Here is a 15489-nt window from a genome sequence, read left to right on the forward strand (position 1 = left end):
TCACGTCATTTTATCATGATCACCATACTACATTACAGAAATCTCCAGTTATCCAGGTAGAGGTTATTTATCAAACTAGCTTGCTGAACATATTCATGAGTTATTCAAACAGCATTAGAGAAAACTGAAATCTAACTAAGAAATTTGTTTACAGCTGAAAGAGGAAAATGCTTTAGAAAGACAAAATGTTGTTTACAAAAAGAAAAGTATCCTTTTGCAAGAGATTCTTTTCCTCTTGAAGTAATGAAAATATCGCAGTGAAATGGCAAATACTAGTAAACCACCAGTGCTAAGTGACTTTTGTATGATTTCTTAACAGCAGCCAACATTCAATACCAGAGGCAAGCTCAGATTTCAAAGAATAAAATGTTCTGCACAGAGAGAAGAGAGGGTTTTGCAGGACAAGCACAGCAGAGGAGTATCATTACCAATGCATCTTATTCTGCGCTTATTCAACCCGTGTGGGTGTGCCTTCTACATAACCATCTGATGTGTGATCTTACAGTTACATTTCCAACGCCAAAATCAGTAACAAAAGCCTCTTAAATTAACTGATCCTTTTAGAGCAAAAGTAGGTTTTAAGAAATGATGCTGAATATAGTATATGCAAATACATGTACCAGCTTATTTCAGCCATTCTTATTCATTATTCTGCTGAAGCTTTTAGTAAAACTTCAAATAGTTTAATGAAAAAACATAATATGTTAAATTATTAATAATTCATGATAATATTTTTCCCTGTGATTGCACAACCCAGTCACATATCGAAATAGTCAGATACTTGTCTAGGTTAAGAGACCCACTGTGATTTTATTCATCTTTCCAGATACCTCTGCATACAATGTTCCACACTTGCTAAAGCTTAACAATGGTAGATTGTTTAATTGATTTATCAAATAAAAATAATTCCCTCCATAAAATTTATGTCTGATTTTTTTCCTTAGTTTTCCTTCTTGGAGGAGTTTATCACAGATCATAGATCTACAGAAGTTAAAAACAGCTTGCACTGCATGTAACCTTTTCAAAACCACAGACACAAACAACCACATGGGGCTAGATCAAAAAATTCTCTGTCGTCCAGTATCCCACCCTCCCACGTAATCCCAAGAGGTTGCCTAAGGAAGAGTAAAAATAGAGCAGGCAAGATGCTTCTCCCTCATGGACTTTGCAAGATAGATGTGGTTCCCCATTCTAAGTTACTCTTAAAAGATTTCCCTTCTTTGAACTTCTCCAGTACCGCTTGAACGCAAATAAACTTCATCATCCGCAGTATCTATTGGCAAGGAAGCCCTACTGCCCCTTCATTTGGTTCATTGATTATTCATATAACATGGGATATAGTGACTAGTTGAATCACTTGTCCATGCCATCTGATGGGGGTTTTCTGTTTATTTGTTTGTTTTAAGCTTGCTACTTTGTCCAGCTCTACCCTTCATCCATCATTCTCTTTCAGGCTCAGGACTCTCAGTGTGTTGAATTAAACACACAGCAGAAGCTATTCCTACATTTGGTCAGAGAAATGCCATGAGGATGAAGATATTCCAGTTTCATAGGTCTGAATTTGGGGAAGTGAAGTGAGAGAGTGAGAAAAGGGAAACTGATCAAAGTCCAAAGCTTCACATGGTATTACAACACCAGAAAATTCCAGATTAACCACAGTAGCATAGCGATGTGCCATTTTTTTCCTATTCCTAATACTTGTTTCTGGATAGGTTTTTGGGGGGATGGGTTTGTTGGTTTTTTGGGGGGTTTGGTTTTTTGTTTGTTGGTTGGTTTTTTGGTTTGTTTGGGTTTTTGTTTGGGGTTTTGGTTTTTTTGTCTGTTTGGTTGTTGGTTTGGGTTTTTTGACTGGCACTGAACACTGAATAGATACCTTTACAAAACTCTTACAAAACTCCTGACCTCATTATCTCAGGCCTGAGCATCATCTGCTATTCCAGAACTCATCATTTTGTGTATAAAACTGGAATTGTTCTGATTTTCCTGTTCTCATTTAAGCAACCAAAGTTTTCTTCTATTTTATACATATTCTGAAAAAAAAGTTAACCTGAAAAAACAACTCAAAGCTGTTTACTGCAGTATTCAACACTGGCAAATTAGGAGAAATTAGGATTAGGTTTTGGAATTGTACAGTAATTCCCTACTGCACAGATCTGTGTTGAAAAATACATCACATCTTCAAGTCAAACCATACATAAATATACTGTGCCTTCTGTTAACTCAGGCATTTTTAGCTAGTGCTTTACCAAGTACATCCCTCACCCCAGAAAATTATCCCAGTTGAGGGCATCTTAACAAACATCAGGTCACAGAGTTAAAAAGAATACATTACCGCATCATAAATCTGACAAGCGTATTTCAGTGGTTATTCACAGGGAACAAGTGGTTGTCTGTAATTTAATAGCCTTTGCAAAAGCAGAAGTATTTTGAACTTAGACTCCCTTTCCCCGCCCCGGTTAAATATTTTATCATATACTACATTGGAATCCACGTCAGTTGATGCATATCTGTACAAACTGGGTTCAAAGGTGTGTATGTGTTTACACTCACAGGACATTTTTTTCTAGAAGGTAAAGGAAAGAAGAAATATCATCTGCATTAGTCAACCTTCTTACTCCAGTTTCAGCATTCAGCTACAGCAGCTTTCAAAATTTTTGTTTCTGAGTCAGTTTCTGATACTGCACTCTCTCCCCGAGCAGACAGGAACGCAGGCAGGGGATACATACGTCAGAGGGCAGGGCTGTTGGGAGGACTGGCTCTGCAGGAACTTCATATGACATTCAGCAAGGACAAAGACCAAGTCCTGCTCCTGGGATGAACCTAACTCTTGCGACTGCAGAGTGGGGCAGGGAGTCGGGCCTAGAGGTCCTGCTGGGCCGAATGCCAGCCAGCAGCAAACACTGGCAACACTGGTTAACAGCACCCAGGGCTGCACGAAACGGTACGTGGCCATACAAAATGGAGTGTGGCCAGAAGGCTGACAGATCTAATCATTCTCCCTTTCCTCAGCACTTATTATGCCACGTCTATAATGGTGCTGTTCCCAGTTTGGCATCCTGCAGTACAGGAAAGACACTGATAAAGCAGAGCAAGTTGAGTGAAGATCACCATAATGGTCAGGGCTGGAGATCCTGAGCTTGATCCTCCAGCTTGTTCAGTCTGGAGAACAGTCCTCCAGTCGGGTTTTCTTTTGTTGGTGGTGGTGTGGGGTTTTTTCCCTTTTGTTTCTTAAAGACAACAGATCTCTATAATTTAAAAGAAACATGAAGAGATCATGCCTTTGTGTGGTTAAGCTTGGCTGCTATCTAGCACTCTTCATTTCCACCTCTCCGCCCCTTCTTATCATCTAACCATGTGGTGAGACATTATTTCATTTAGCTGGTTTCAGTGACAACATGAAAACAACCCTGCAATCCTCTGGAAATGCGCTTTATAAGAATATTTGAATTTGTTATTGCATTACCAATTGCTTTTTTTAGTATTCACAGTATAAAATCTGTTAATGGCACTTTTACTATAAGTTGTAATTAATTAAGCAGTAAGAATACTTTCAATTGAAACCTCGGAAAGCTCATGAATAAAAATGGCCAAAAGTAGGGTTATGTATGAAGTAGGATTGAGAAGTGTTAATACGCTTTCAGCTTTACTTTCTCTATTTACAGAGTACGGTTAATTGGCAAACTTCTGTATCCATGGAAAACTTCAAGAAGTCAGCTTCCCCCACTATTTAAATATAGAAGCTCTTCCTGTTGAGTTGTCTGCAGAAAAACTAACTGCTCTTCAGCAATTTAGCAGTAAAACACAATTAAAATTAATAAAATAGTAAATTTGCATACGTTTCTGTTTAATTGATATTAACTAACACAAGTTTATTCTTTTTATAAGTCCTTCAGCTTCCAACATCAGACACAAGAACTTTTCTGTATGGAAGAAAAAAAGAATTACCACCAAAAAATGCGTGTTTATTTACCTTCTTTGGTAGCTCACTGCTACTCATCCAAAATCCTTTCCTCTCTCTCCTGCATTGTTTTATAAACTACATTTTGTCCTGGTATGTTAGGGGATTAAAAGGAATACAGGTGCCTAAGGTTTAGATGGATTCCCATGGGAATTCTAAATGGTTAGAGAAACTTCTCTTAACACAAATGGTGAAAAATTATTGTAAAGGTTTTTAGTAATAATGTACCCCCTACCCCCAAAAAAAGTTATCCCAGAGATACTTTTAAAATGTAATAGGATCAAAAATGAGGACTCTGAACAAACCAACACCATTCAGCAGAAAGCTACAGTAATCTAGTAACAGTATATGAATTCCAATATAAGGCTATGAATCTATGCCATTAGAGATACCTGAATTGCTTTCAATACAACTAACACACAATAAATGTATTTTTTTTCCAAATTTGTTCAGACTCCTCCTGTATACTTCTAGGTACAGGTACAGAACTCCAGAGATTTTCATTCTTACAGCAGAATCATCTTCACAAAATAGATAAATGGTAAAATCAAACACTATCAAAAGTATAATCTCATAAAGGAAGTATAAATTATTAACTGTTAAATTACTCAGCAGCAAAAATTATCAAACATTTTTCATAATGGTCAGAAAATTCACAGATAGAAAGGTTAAACAGCACCACACCCAACACTTTATAGACTCTACACTGAAGAGGTGGACATAAATTTCTAGCAGGTATAGTCCAAAGTCTGGAACATATTTTATTGCCTACAACGGTTTTACTGGAGTGATTTACAGCTTATGTAGATTAATAACATGAGCATGAATATTTTACACTTAAGCACAACAGTTTCACTAGACTGATAAAATACACTTTTTTCATTTTCTTTATCTCTGCATACTGTTCTAAGTATTAATAAATGTTAAACTTGTGAAATTAATGATCTTGAAATTAGTTATATCATAAACAAAATAAATATAGAAATTTCAATGTTTAGAATATGGCTATCCCCAGGAAGTTAATATATTTCTATGACAATGCCCACAGCAAAAAGAGAATTTACACACAAAGTTGTAGGAACATTTCTAGAGTCATTCTGAAATGAGGGTCTGCACTTTTCCATTTCAAGGGAACTGTCACTAGGAAACTCAGTTACCACAATAAAGGCCTATTACAACCACATGTGTAAAAAATGTTATTTCCCTGAATATAAATGGGGAAACAGCAACATTCATTGTTCTAAATAAGTTTTGGTTAAATGGTTTGCATTTCAACTTTCAAGACTCACAAAAAGCTGTCTTTTACTCCTTTCATCTCAACTTGAATTGAAAGATAGTTTCTATAATGCCCAAGCCTTTGTGATGATTGACTCTTCAGTCACATAGGTATAAATTGGAGAATTTACACAGGTACAATTTTTGGGCTGTTATTTTACTTCTTGCACTGAAGCACTTGGCTTTCATCCAACTTTCCATCCAACACACAACTTTCTATTCTACACAAAATAAAAAGGCAGGAAAGGGTGGTTCTAGGTTGTGTGTTTAGTGTTTTGGTTGGTTTTTGTATTTTGAAGCCAAATTAGAACTAAGTTTTTCAGCTCGTTAAAATGTATGTTTCTTGGAAAAATCAGCACAGCAAATTCAGATTCAGCTCCATTATGCACTCTTATTATAAGCATTAAATTCTTGAGAAAAAATATTTCAAGATGGTATAGTAATTCTAGAAACATATTAGATAAGGAAGAAGACCTAAGTATGAATTCAGTACTATCAACAGCAAACACCAGCTCTGAGCTACCCACAAACTGACTTGTATTCTCTCTCCTTTCATTACTGGGGGATTTTTTTGTGGTGGTTTTGTTTTTGTTGTTGTTGCTATTGTTCTTGGGGTGGGTTTTTTTGTTTGTTTTTCAGCATGCATTTTCAAGGTATTTGATGCTGTTTCTTTTGAGCAATTTATGGTAGCTCTTCCTGAAGGACAAAATAGGATATGAGTCCCAAAACACTGTCTCATCATCACATCTCAAGCTTTCAGGTAGCTCACCAGCCAGACAGTTTAAAAAGCTGAGTGATACTGGTAAAGCAACTCTAAAAAAGTCCTCTCCAAAACACAAATTTCTAAGGCCACTGATGACAGTTCTCCACTCAAAAAGACCATATTTCAGGGATTTCTATGCAGATTGCTTTCTTCAGTGGTCTACCTGACATTGCTAACGTTCATTCCATAGAACAGAAATTTCACTTCACCTTTGTTGACCCTGCAAAAGAAAGTACCCTGAGCAGGAAATACAAGTGGAATCAGGAAACGCAGCATATTCCCCAGGACTCGACAGGAAGAAAATTCAAGTCACAAGAAACATCAACTTCTGTTTAAAAAAAAAAGTTTCTAATTAAAACTAATATCTACTATAGAGTGAAATAGTGCTCTTGAGTGTTACCTACCACAAGAACAGGAATTTGCTAAGGGACTGAGCTTAGCACTGGAAGGAGTTACACCTGCATTCAACTCCTCTCTGCTACTTCTTCACTCTTACTTTTAGGAATCCTATTAGACCCGCACATTTAGTGGTTGGCCCAAAAGGACAAGAGAAGCAATTTCATCACTGAAAGAAGGCACTGGCGGTATTGTAATTCAAATTATAGGATAAAGAAGATAGGTGCTAGAGGATGCTTTGTGTTTGGCTTAACTCACTGCTAGAAGCTGACAACCCCTAAAAGGAGAGAGTTGCTTAATAAGGGACAAGAGTTGGGATGTACAAGGTAGTGAGATTCTGTATGTATGCTTAAAATAGTTAATGCTGCTATACTAGTTAACCCTTATATAATCAGAAGAACACTCGATGAAGGGTATCCTGCTCCAAATGGATCAAGGGATGCAGAATATGTGCTTACAGTCACATCACACAGCAACAATTTCATTTTTTTCAGGCTTTACTTTGAAAGCATCATTCTCTGAACAACTTTTTTTGGTGGTATTTCAAATTCAGAAAGTATTCTCTCTCAACTGAAATAGAGAGCATGTCTCAAAAACTCAGCTGAAATGCAGGAACACAAGGATGAACACAACATATAACAGTTGTCACTTCTCTCCAGTTGGCTTCAGTTATATAGAGCTTTATGCTACAGAAAGCACAGCATTCAAATTTTTCCAGGATTGCTTTTTGCTTTAGGAAATCAGGAAAAAAAATTGTGCTAAAGAAACATTAAATGAATAAGTTAAAAGTACCCAAAATTTTGAAATGCCAGTGCCAAAGTCAGAGCTCTGTTATTTCATCTCATGTAGGCTTAATCCCACTTCAGCGAGACTTCTCCAACAGGATTTTCTGTTTACTTTATATGATTTACACTTTATTTAGTGTGCAAGACTGATAATGAATACCTGAAAAAGTACAGAGCAGCAAAAAGATGAAGGCCTTATAAAAATACTAAGTTCTGCAAGGTGATGAGATACTTTCAGCTATCTTTGGGAACAATCACAGAATGGTTTGGGTTGGAAGGGACCTTAAAGATCATCTAGTTCCAACCCCTCTGCCACGGGCAGGTACACCTTCCACTAGACCAGGTTGCTCAAAGCCCCATTCAATCTGGCCTTAAACACCTCCAGGGATGGAGCATCCACAGCTTCTCTGAGAATCCTGTTCCAGTATCTCACCACCCTCACGGGAAAAATTTCTTCCCAATATCTAAATGTAAACCTACCCTCTTTCAGTTTAAAGCCATTACTTCTTGTCCTGTCCTACGTCGCCTTGTGAAAAATCCCTCTCCATCTTTCTTGTAGGTCCCTTTTAGGTACTGGAAGGCTGCTGTAAGGTCTCCCTGGGGCCTTCTCTTCTCTGGGATGAACAACCCTAACTCTCTCAACCTGTCTTCATATGAGAAGTGCTCCAGCCCTCTGATCATCTTCTATGGACTCGCTCCAGCAGGTTCACATCCTTCTTATGTTGGGGGCCTCAGAGCTGGACACAGCACTCCAGGTGGGGTCTCAGTTTTTGAGTTTCATTCAAGGCATACTCTAAATATAACCCTGTAGCAATAATATTAATGGAAGCCAAATATTTTAATTTGCTCTTTTATTGAAGGATGAAATTAGTATGGTAAAACTTCAATGTCAGAACTCAAGAGGCTGTGTACCTTTCAAAAAAGTTTGCTATTTAGGATTTTGCAGTGAATTGTTTCTTGGGGGGGAGTTGGGTGTTTGTTTTGTTTTTTGGGATTTCTTTTTTTTTTTCTTAGTTTAATATTCTAATCTGTTAACCCGCCATTGTTTGGATTTTTTATTAGATTTTAATGAGATTCTTTAACTAGATACCTCATTTTACAGAATTATAATTTTTTTCCAGGTAGAATAATTAATTTGCTTGAAAGAAAAGACAAATTTGAGTTTACACTCTCAGTTTGATTGTTCAGGCTGCCCCCTTTAAAACTGATAACTGGGATAACAAACTCCATCAGAATTAAGTTTGGTGTCTGTCTATGAGAACTCTCACTTTTAACTCCATGATATGATTTTACTAATAACCCTTCCGCAGCTGGGAACAACTGGGTGTGTCACCCTTAAAGAACTGGGTAAGGAAGTGCTTAACGTTTTTAAATAGTAACCATGCTGACAACTGAGAGTCACTAAGCTCATATTACATTCTTACTTTGACAGAACTAAAAAAGAATCAAATTAAGTATTAACACAATCTTGCATTAGTGCAAATAAAAATAAACTCACAAAGTTCTGGGTTTTAAACTAACATCTGCTCCAATTAGAAATAATAAAATCCTAGAGTAATAAAAAAATAAAAATCAAATATACCGAAAGAACTGAAGATGGACACATATGCATCTACACAAATAACTAGACACTGAACAAGATGATATGCATGTGACTGCTGGACATGGTATGTGAGGAATAAGTCCATCTGGATGATTTTTCTTGAAACACATGACATATCACTGTAGTATACCATTGAGCAATGACTTCTGCAGATTTACAGAAAGACCGAACTATAAATCTCAGACATTAATCCCCACTCCCATTTTCACTGGCAGAAAAAATCCTTCCATGCCAGTATACTTTTTCCACATCACCCAACGACTAATCTTGCTGAGCTGGCAAAGCATAAAGTTTGTAAGGCTTGGAGCAGCAACCAGTAATTTTAGACAGCCCTCTTCACACAAACTTCTAAACAATAAAATTTTAAGGAGCTTTTCCTTTGCAAAAAAGATAATCACATAATCACTTGGAACTGAGAGTCTGGGTATATAAGAGGATTCTTGCTTCTCCTATCCCAGATTACTTCTAGTAATTATAGAGGAGGGTTTTTCATCATAGCTATGCATCATCTCAATTGTAATAGAAAACAAAATGCAACTGAAAGTTGTAGCCTCCTTACCAGATAGACAGATTATTTTCTTAGAACAGACTCTGTTCACGAGGAACAGTGGGTCTTTACCCTAACTCAGATGTCACAAGAACACTGCATCACATACAAATAAGGAGTCTGGTATCTCTGAGTGGCTTCGTGATGTTGTTTAGATGGGAGTGCTATCAGCAAAGGTACAATGAAAGGCAGCAAGCACATTCAGAAATAAAGTACAAGGACAAAATAACTTTTCCTGCTGGAAAGGGAACATGTCCAGGTGGGACAGGATGGCAGTCTGAGATGCCAACAGCCTGAGGGCATATGACTTCCCACAAGGTAAAATGAGGAGATACCACACTTAACTGCCAGGCAGCAGAGACAGGAGAAGCAGATGGAACACCTCTTCACAGAGCTCATCCCCCTCAAAAGGTGGGTGTTCCTCCTGGGGACCTTCCCACCACCAGAGGTGCCAGATCAACTAAAAAAGTCTACAGAAGGCAAAGTGCAACATGCACAGAGATGCAACCTCCCAGCCAGTGTGAGAAACTGGTTTTCCTCTGACATAAGATGACAACTCTCATGTCATCCTTAGAAACAGAAGTGGACCCACCCTTTTAATGGCACCCTCCTCTTATCTATTTTCCACATCTAAAGCAAATCAGGCACCTTGTCATGCCTGACAGTACGTACATGTATCCTACCAGTGCTCTGTTCTCTGCCATACCATTCTGTGAAGCTGATTTTTTTAAGCAGCAGTTTATTTAATCTATTTTGGGTAGATAAAAAGCATATGCTAATGGTGGCATAAGAGCAGAACACAGCAGTCCTGCTGAGGTGTCAAAATACACACTGCTTCAAGCACACATTAATGTTATCCCATACAACATATTGTAGCTGGTTTAAGATGTGGGCAGTCAGCCTCAGGTAATGGCAGCAAAATGAATTTGCTTAGGAATGTCAAAAAGCCAGAAGTTACATGCAATCTTTTATAAAAGCAGATAAAAAGTTTTCCTTCTTTGTGAGAAGAAATTATTTATTTCTAATTGTGAAACTAGAGTTAACAGAGGAACACAAAAGCAAGACATGAAATAGTACCCCTTTTCTGAGCCCTAGCATCCTTCAAGTTTTGAAGACATTTGTAATTCAGCTTGAATGTATGAAATTATTTATTTCTATTAAATAATAAAAGGACACATCAGATAAAATTCCTGATCAGAGAGCATTTCTCTCTTGATACACATATAACTCTCTCTTAAAATCCTCTGAAGACTAACTTGTCCTCTGGGTAACCAAATTATTTCTATAATAAACTTTCCACTGGACAAAGTTATCCTCATGTAACTTATTTCCTTCACTTCTTGGAATAAAATTTCCCTCCCATCCCTCTTCAACCTCCTAAACATATCAAAAAGTGCTAGTACAGTTAGGGTACCATTTTACAGCTTGCTCAGATACAGGAGGTTTAAATTACTCTGTAAGCATTTTATACACACTGTGGGACTGTCATATGATACATAATGTGTGGAGAATCAAACTTACACTGAAACAAATTAAAAGAGCATGGTTATATGGCTGGCAGCTCTTTCAATGCTAACCCAGACCCCCCACATTGCTGTCCGTAAGAAGTACTCAATAGTTAAATCTGCTTTTTTGAAAAACACTAATTAGACCATTGCTGAATAGATATGATGTAAAACCCCTTTAGCCTCGTGACTTCAAATTCCAGCCTTACTCTCTGCTCACAGAGCTGGGAAGGGAACTGGTGGTGCTGAAAGGACCCAAAAAAACCTCAGTTACAGATGCACTGGATGAATTTCATGGCTGACCTCACTTGGGTGCCGCAGTTTAACGTAAGGACGAGTTGGACAACATAACTTGCACAACAGTTTGCTAGCTCGACCTCCCCAAAGTTTCAGTTTGTCGCTATTGACACTGTTGGAAGACCAACTCCTGACCGCCTCCAACTCTTCCCAGCTCTACCCTCAGAGCAAATCTCCACCAAAATAACTTCAGCAAGGGCTTTGTGGATAATTTAAGCATGGCAGAGGTTACCAACCCTCCGGCTTTTGGCATGACGTAGGGAACGAGCAGAGAGAATACCAACATCCTGGAAAGATGCCAAGTCCCTAAACACCAGATTAGTGAGAAATTATATTTCGGGTATGAGTCAAAGATTGGAAAACACATTGCCATATCAAGTATCAGACCTCAAAACAGTATGAATTTTCATTCTGAAACCAGGGAGAGAGCATGTCAACATTCTACCACCCGATCCACCTACAAGAGATTTCTTTCTAATTAAAGCAGTTACATGTCATTTCACAGTATTTTTTCACCTTGTATTTACAGAAGGATTACTGCCTGTTCCTCTTTAACAAAATTGGTAATTTAAGTCAGGAATCAATACTTAACATTTAACCTGACAGGTTTCCAGCAAAAGTCACTAAAGCTTTTATTTTTTTTTTTGGAGACAATAAATTCAGCCTTTATACCAACATAATAAAAACAGTTCATACTGTAACAAAGCAAGATGTCCCAGGATGATTTTTGCCATGACACATTTATCTTAAAACACCTGTCTATATAGTAAAGTTCCACCTTAATCTCTCGGAAACTGGTAATAAAATTCTTATTAGGAGACACGGCAGTCCTGAAATATGAGAATCCACTAATTATATTTCAGAACCAAACCACTGCTATTTCACAGAAAAACTCTTCTCCATAAACATGACAGTTAGCCTGTGTGCAATTCAGTACTTAGTTTCTACACACACACACATCCCCCTTGACACAGGACATGGCATATGGTGACAAACATCTGATTAATATTTGGAGTGGAAAGACCAGCGATCCTTTAGGAACACCGTACCTAACCCCAAATCCATATGGATAAGTATCAGAAGTACCACCTCAGCCTGTCAGACTTTACATCAGTAATCACAAAACATAAAGAGAAGTGATGTTTTCCATATCATTTAACAGTTAATTTTGCTCCAAGTCTAAAGTAACCTGAACAGTTTCCATCTCATATTAAATGTTGTAAATATTCATTAATAACTAGTTTGCTTCTAAGGTAAGTATTATAATAATACTTCATTTTTTAAATAACACTTTTGCAAGTCTTATCTACTAGTGTTAACAAGGCTTACACCCTCACCACAGTATTCAGAACTGCTCATACCAGATTAAAAGAAGAATTTTCCATAGGCAAATTAAAAAAAAAAAAAAAAGACCATGAAAGACCTTAGAGGGAGAAGGGAAAGGAGAAAATAAAACCACAAAACTCACTTGACTGTAACTCGATTGGACAAATCCTGAAGATCTCCTGGGTGAAAAAGCTGAGCTTCTTTCAGTCCAATATTTTCGCACGCCTTCAGAAAAACATTTATATTATCCTGAAAAGAGAAGTAGAAAGCAGTTGCTTAGTTAAAAGCACTAAGCAGGTTTTGCAAGATGATTAGTGCGAGCCTTTAAATGTCAAAGTCCAGCTCACGTAAATAATACTGCAAAAGCAATCTTCTGGATCATAAACGCTGGTCGTTTCACAGACACACAGGCAGGCTGGGCTGCGATCTCGGGGACTGAGGGGTATGTTAAAGATTACCTGGCATAAGGCAGTGGTGAGCCAGTAGGCAGCAATCTCCACTTTGATGTCAGCTCTGCTCAGCAAACAAACGCCCTCTTCCTAGCTTTGCACGACAAGCCTCACCTCTTGCCTTTAAAAATAACTCCAGCTACTGACATTCACCACCCAGAAACTCTTGGCAGGGAAGGGAGAAGAGGAGGGACATGCCGTTTCTATGCTCACAGACTGATGAGGGAACACTGCACCTGGAGTCTGGGTTTGGTTGCTGAGCAAAGCTCCAGAGAGACAGAAACCAAACTGTATTCAGGACTGCTGCTGCTTTACTTGAGGGTTTTTTTCTCTCCTTGGAGTTCCTCCCCTTCCCGCCCTCCCTCCCCCTGCCCCCCCTACTCTCCCCGGCCCCAACCTCACACCAGTCTATAACAAAATATAGGTGCAGCACCCACTCCCTGCACCTGCTCCAGGATCAACTGACTCGCCAAGGGAAACGTTAAAAAATAATTATTCCAACGATATATATAGATATTATACAACTTGTGTTCCCTTTCCACTTCATAAACAATAGGCAATAAGCAAGAAATTCCTTCTCGTTAAGGCGGAATGCTATCAACAACAAAAGAATGTGCCCTCTTGCGCACTTGCTCCCTTCAGCTGGAAGCCAAAGGAAAAGGTACACAAAGTTACTTAATTCATAAGCTGCACACAGCCCTGCCATCAAGGGTTTGTAAGTCAAGGTAGTGGCATCAGAGTCTCACAGTGTGCAAAAGCTCTGCTTTAGCAATTTAATACGCTTTAAACCTTTTTTTTTTTGACACAATCACAAGATGTAACAATTATTCCTTCATTAGGTATTTATTTTAAAAAAAAAAATCTACAAAGAAAACAAGAGCTGCTTCTCATAGAGACTTCAGAAAGTAAACCAAACCTAAGAATCCCCACAACCTTCTGTTTTGAAGGTCCCTGGGATTCTAGTATTCCTTATCAGTCTGTAAACATGGCTTCATTCAAGGAAAATATTTGAACAAGCTATTCCCCATGCAGGTTGCAGGCTCTGTGTTACCACATCTGAAAGGTCCCAAGTATCTCACAGCATGAAGGTTATGCCCCAAAGCCTGATGCGTGATGTGCCATGGTGGGGGCTGCTCTGCTGCAGGGGGATGCAACACTATGACAATGATGGGACACATGATGTGGTGGTAGGTGAGAGGAGGGGGCTGGGAAGGATGGAGGACAGGCAACCTCACTTCTGCCTGTGCACTAGGACCTGCAGTGCCCAGAAGGCTGCCTGTACATGTGGGCAAGGTAGCATTTCATGCTGTGGGGTGCAGTCGCAGAAGGGGCATTTACTTTTCCTTTTCATGCCACATGGGGAAAGCTGGTGAGATGTGTCAACTTTATTCCCTTAATATTTGAGTGTCATATTAGTACCAAAACCCCAAGGACTTGAAAAGGCATCATTTCGTCTGCATGGAAGAGGCCACAGGCTACAGTCCCAGTACAAGAAGAGAAACTACTTATTAAACAACAACTATTAGGTCAGTGTTAAGGGATCTAGGGAGTCCAAGAAACTGGCAGGTAAGGCACAAGAAGAAAGCAGCAGAGCAGAAGGAATGAACAGCTGCAAGGCAATGAACTGAAGTGACACCAACATCAGTGAACGCAACATGGTCCGATTGGTCTGACCTGTAGCCAAAACTCAGAGCAAACTCTCAAACCAATGGGTTATGTCAACTAGTTCAGTGCAGAAAATGAGCATATTGTGCAGGTAAACAAGGAAGAAGAGTCAGAGAAATAGATGCTGCCTACACCCTGAGAGCAATGAAAACAAAGCAGAGGAGTTGCTCATCAGTGGATGCTTGTTGGCACGTGAGAGAATTAATTTTGAAGGTGTCTCAGCAACTAAACCTATCAACATCAACCTCCTGATAAATCACACTTACAGTCTGAGAACATCATCGCTGAGAGGAGTCAAGACCTTCAGAAATGGGGTCAGAGGCAGGGGGAGATAACATGGGAGGCAGAACACAGCTAGTCACGGCACTCACATGCAGGATAAAACATGGTTCAGAATCTCCCTTCCACCAGCTCCCAAGCCAGAAATTTGATCGCACCTGCCATCTCGTAAGTTACTGCCCCAACACCAGCTCTTCTCCAGTCAGAGCCTGGAAATGACCCTCAGAGCATAAAGAGATGACACACAAGTGGCTGTTGCTCAGGTTTGGATATTGACACAAAAAGGTATCGTTTAAACAGAGCAGCACTTCTAAATACCATCCTTGCCAAGTTTTCTTGACTGTCCCTAATCATTGTAGTAAATCAGCAAAGCTACAGGTCTCAAAATAGCTAGCAGCCATTTTAAACTCTACCAGAATAATGAATGTGAAGTTGAATCTTAAATAGCACCACAGAAATAAGTAGAAAAAAAGTGACAAGTTATCAACCTTACAATTAGATATATCATTAGAAATGTAAACAGGAACATTTTTCAGTGATTAATGCACTCAAATATAGAAGCCATTACACTATGCCTTTTACCAATGCAACTGTACTTTAATGAGATTAATGGTCACTACCGTTTCAGCTTCAAAGAGTAT

General features: G+C 38.7%; 1 protein-coding gene across 13 annotated transcripts in view; it reads right to left on the bottom strand.

The window, feature by feature from the left end:
- The window catches only part of LMO7 (LIM domain 7), a 131446-nt gene that overhangs the window by 60890 nt on the left and 55067 nt on the right, over positions 1-15489 (bottom strand). For 12 of the 13 annotated variants that reach the window (XM_032678242.1, XM_032678239.1, XM_032678246.1 and 9 more), the window contains exon 4: positions 12598-12704. In XM_032678242.1, the coding sequence (XP_032534133.1) occupies positions 12598-12704 (107 nt within the window). Of the gene's footprint in view, positions 1-12597; positions 12705-12913; positions 13100-15489 lie in introns of those variants that run through there. The other variant, XM_032678250.1, reaches the window with a different exon arrangement.

The sequence above is a fragment of the Chiroxiphia lanceolata genome, chromosome 2 (assembly GCF_009829145.1).
Source record: "Chiroxiphia lanceolata isolate bChiLan1 chromosome 2, bChiLan1.pri, whole genome shotgun sequence".
Taxonomy (NCBI): domain Eukaryota; kingdom Metazoa; phylum Chordata; class Aves; order Passeriformes; family Pipridae; genus Chiroxiphia; species Chiroxiphia lanceolata.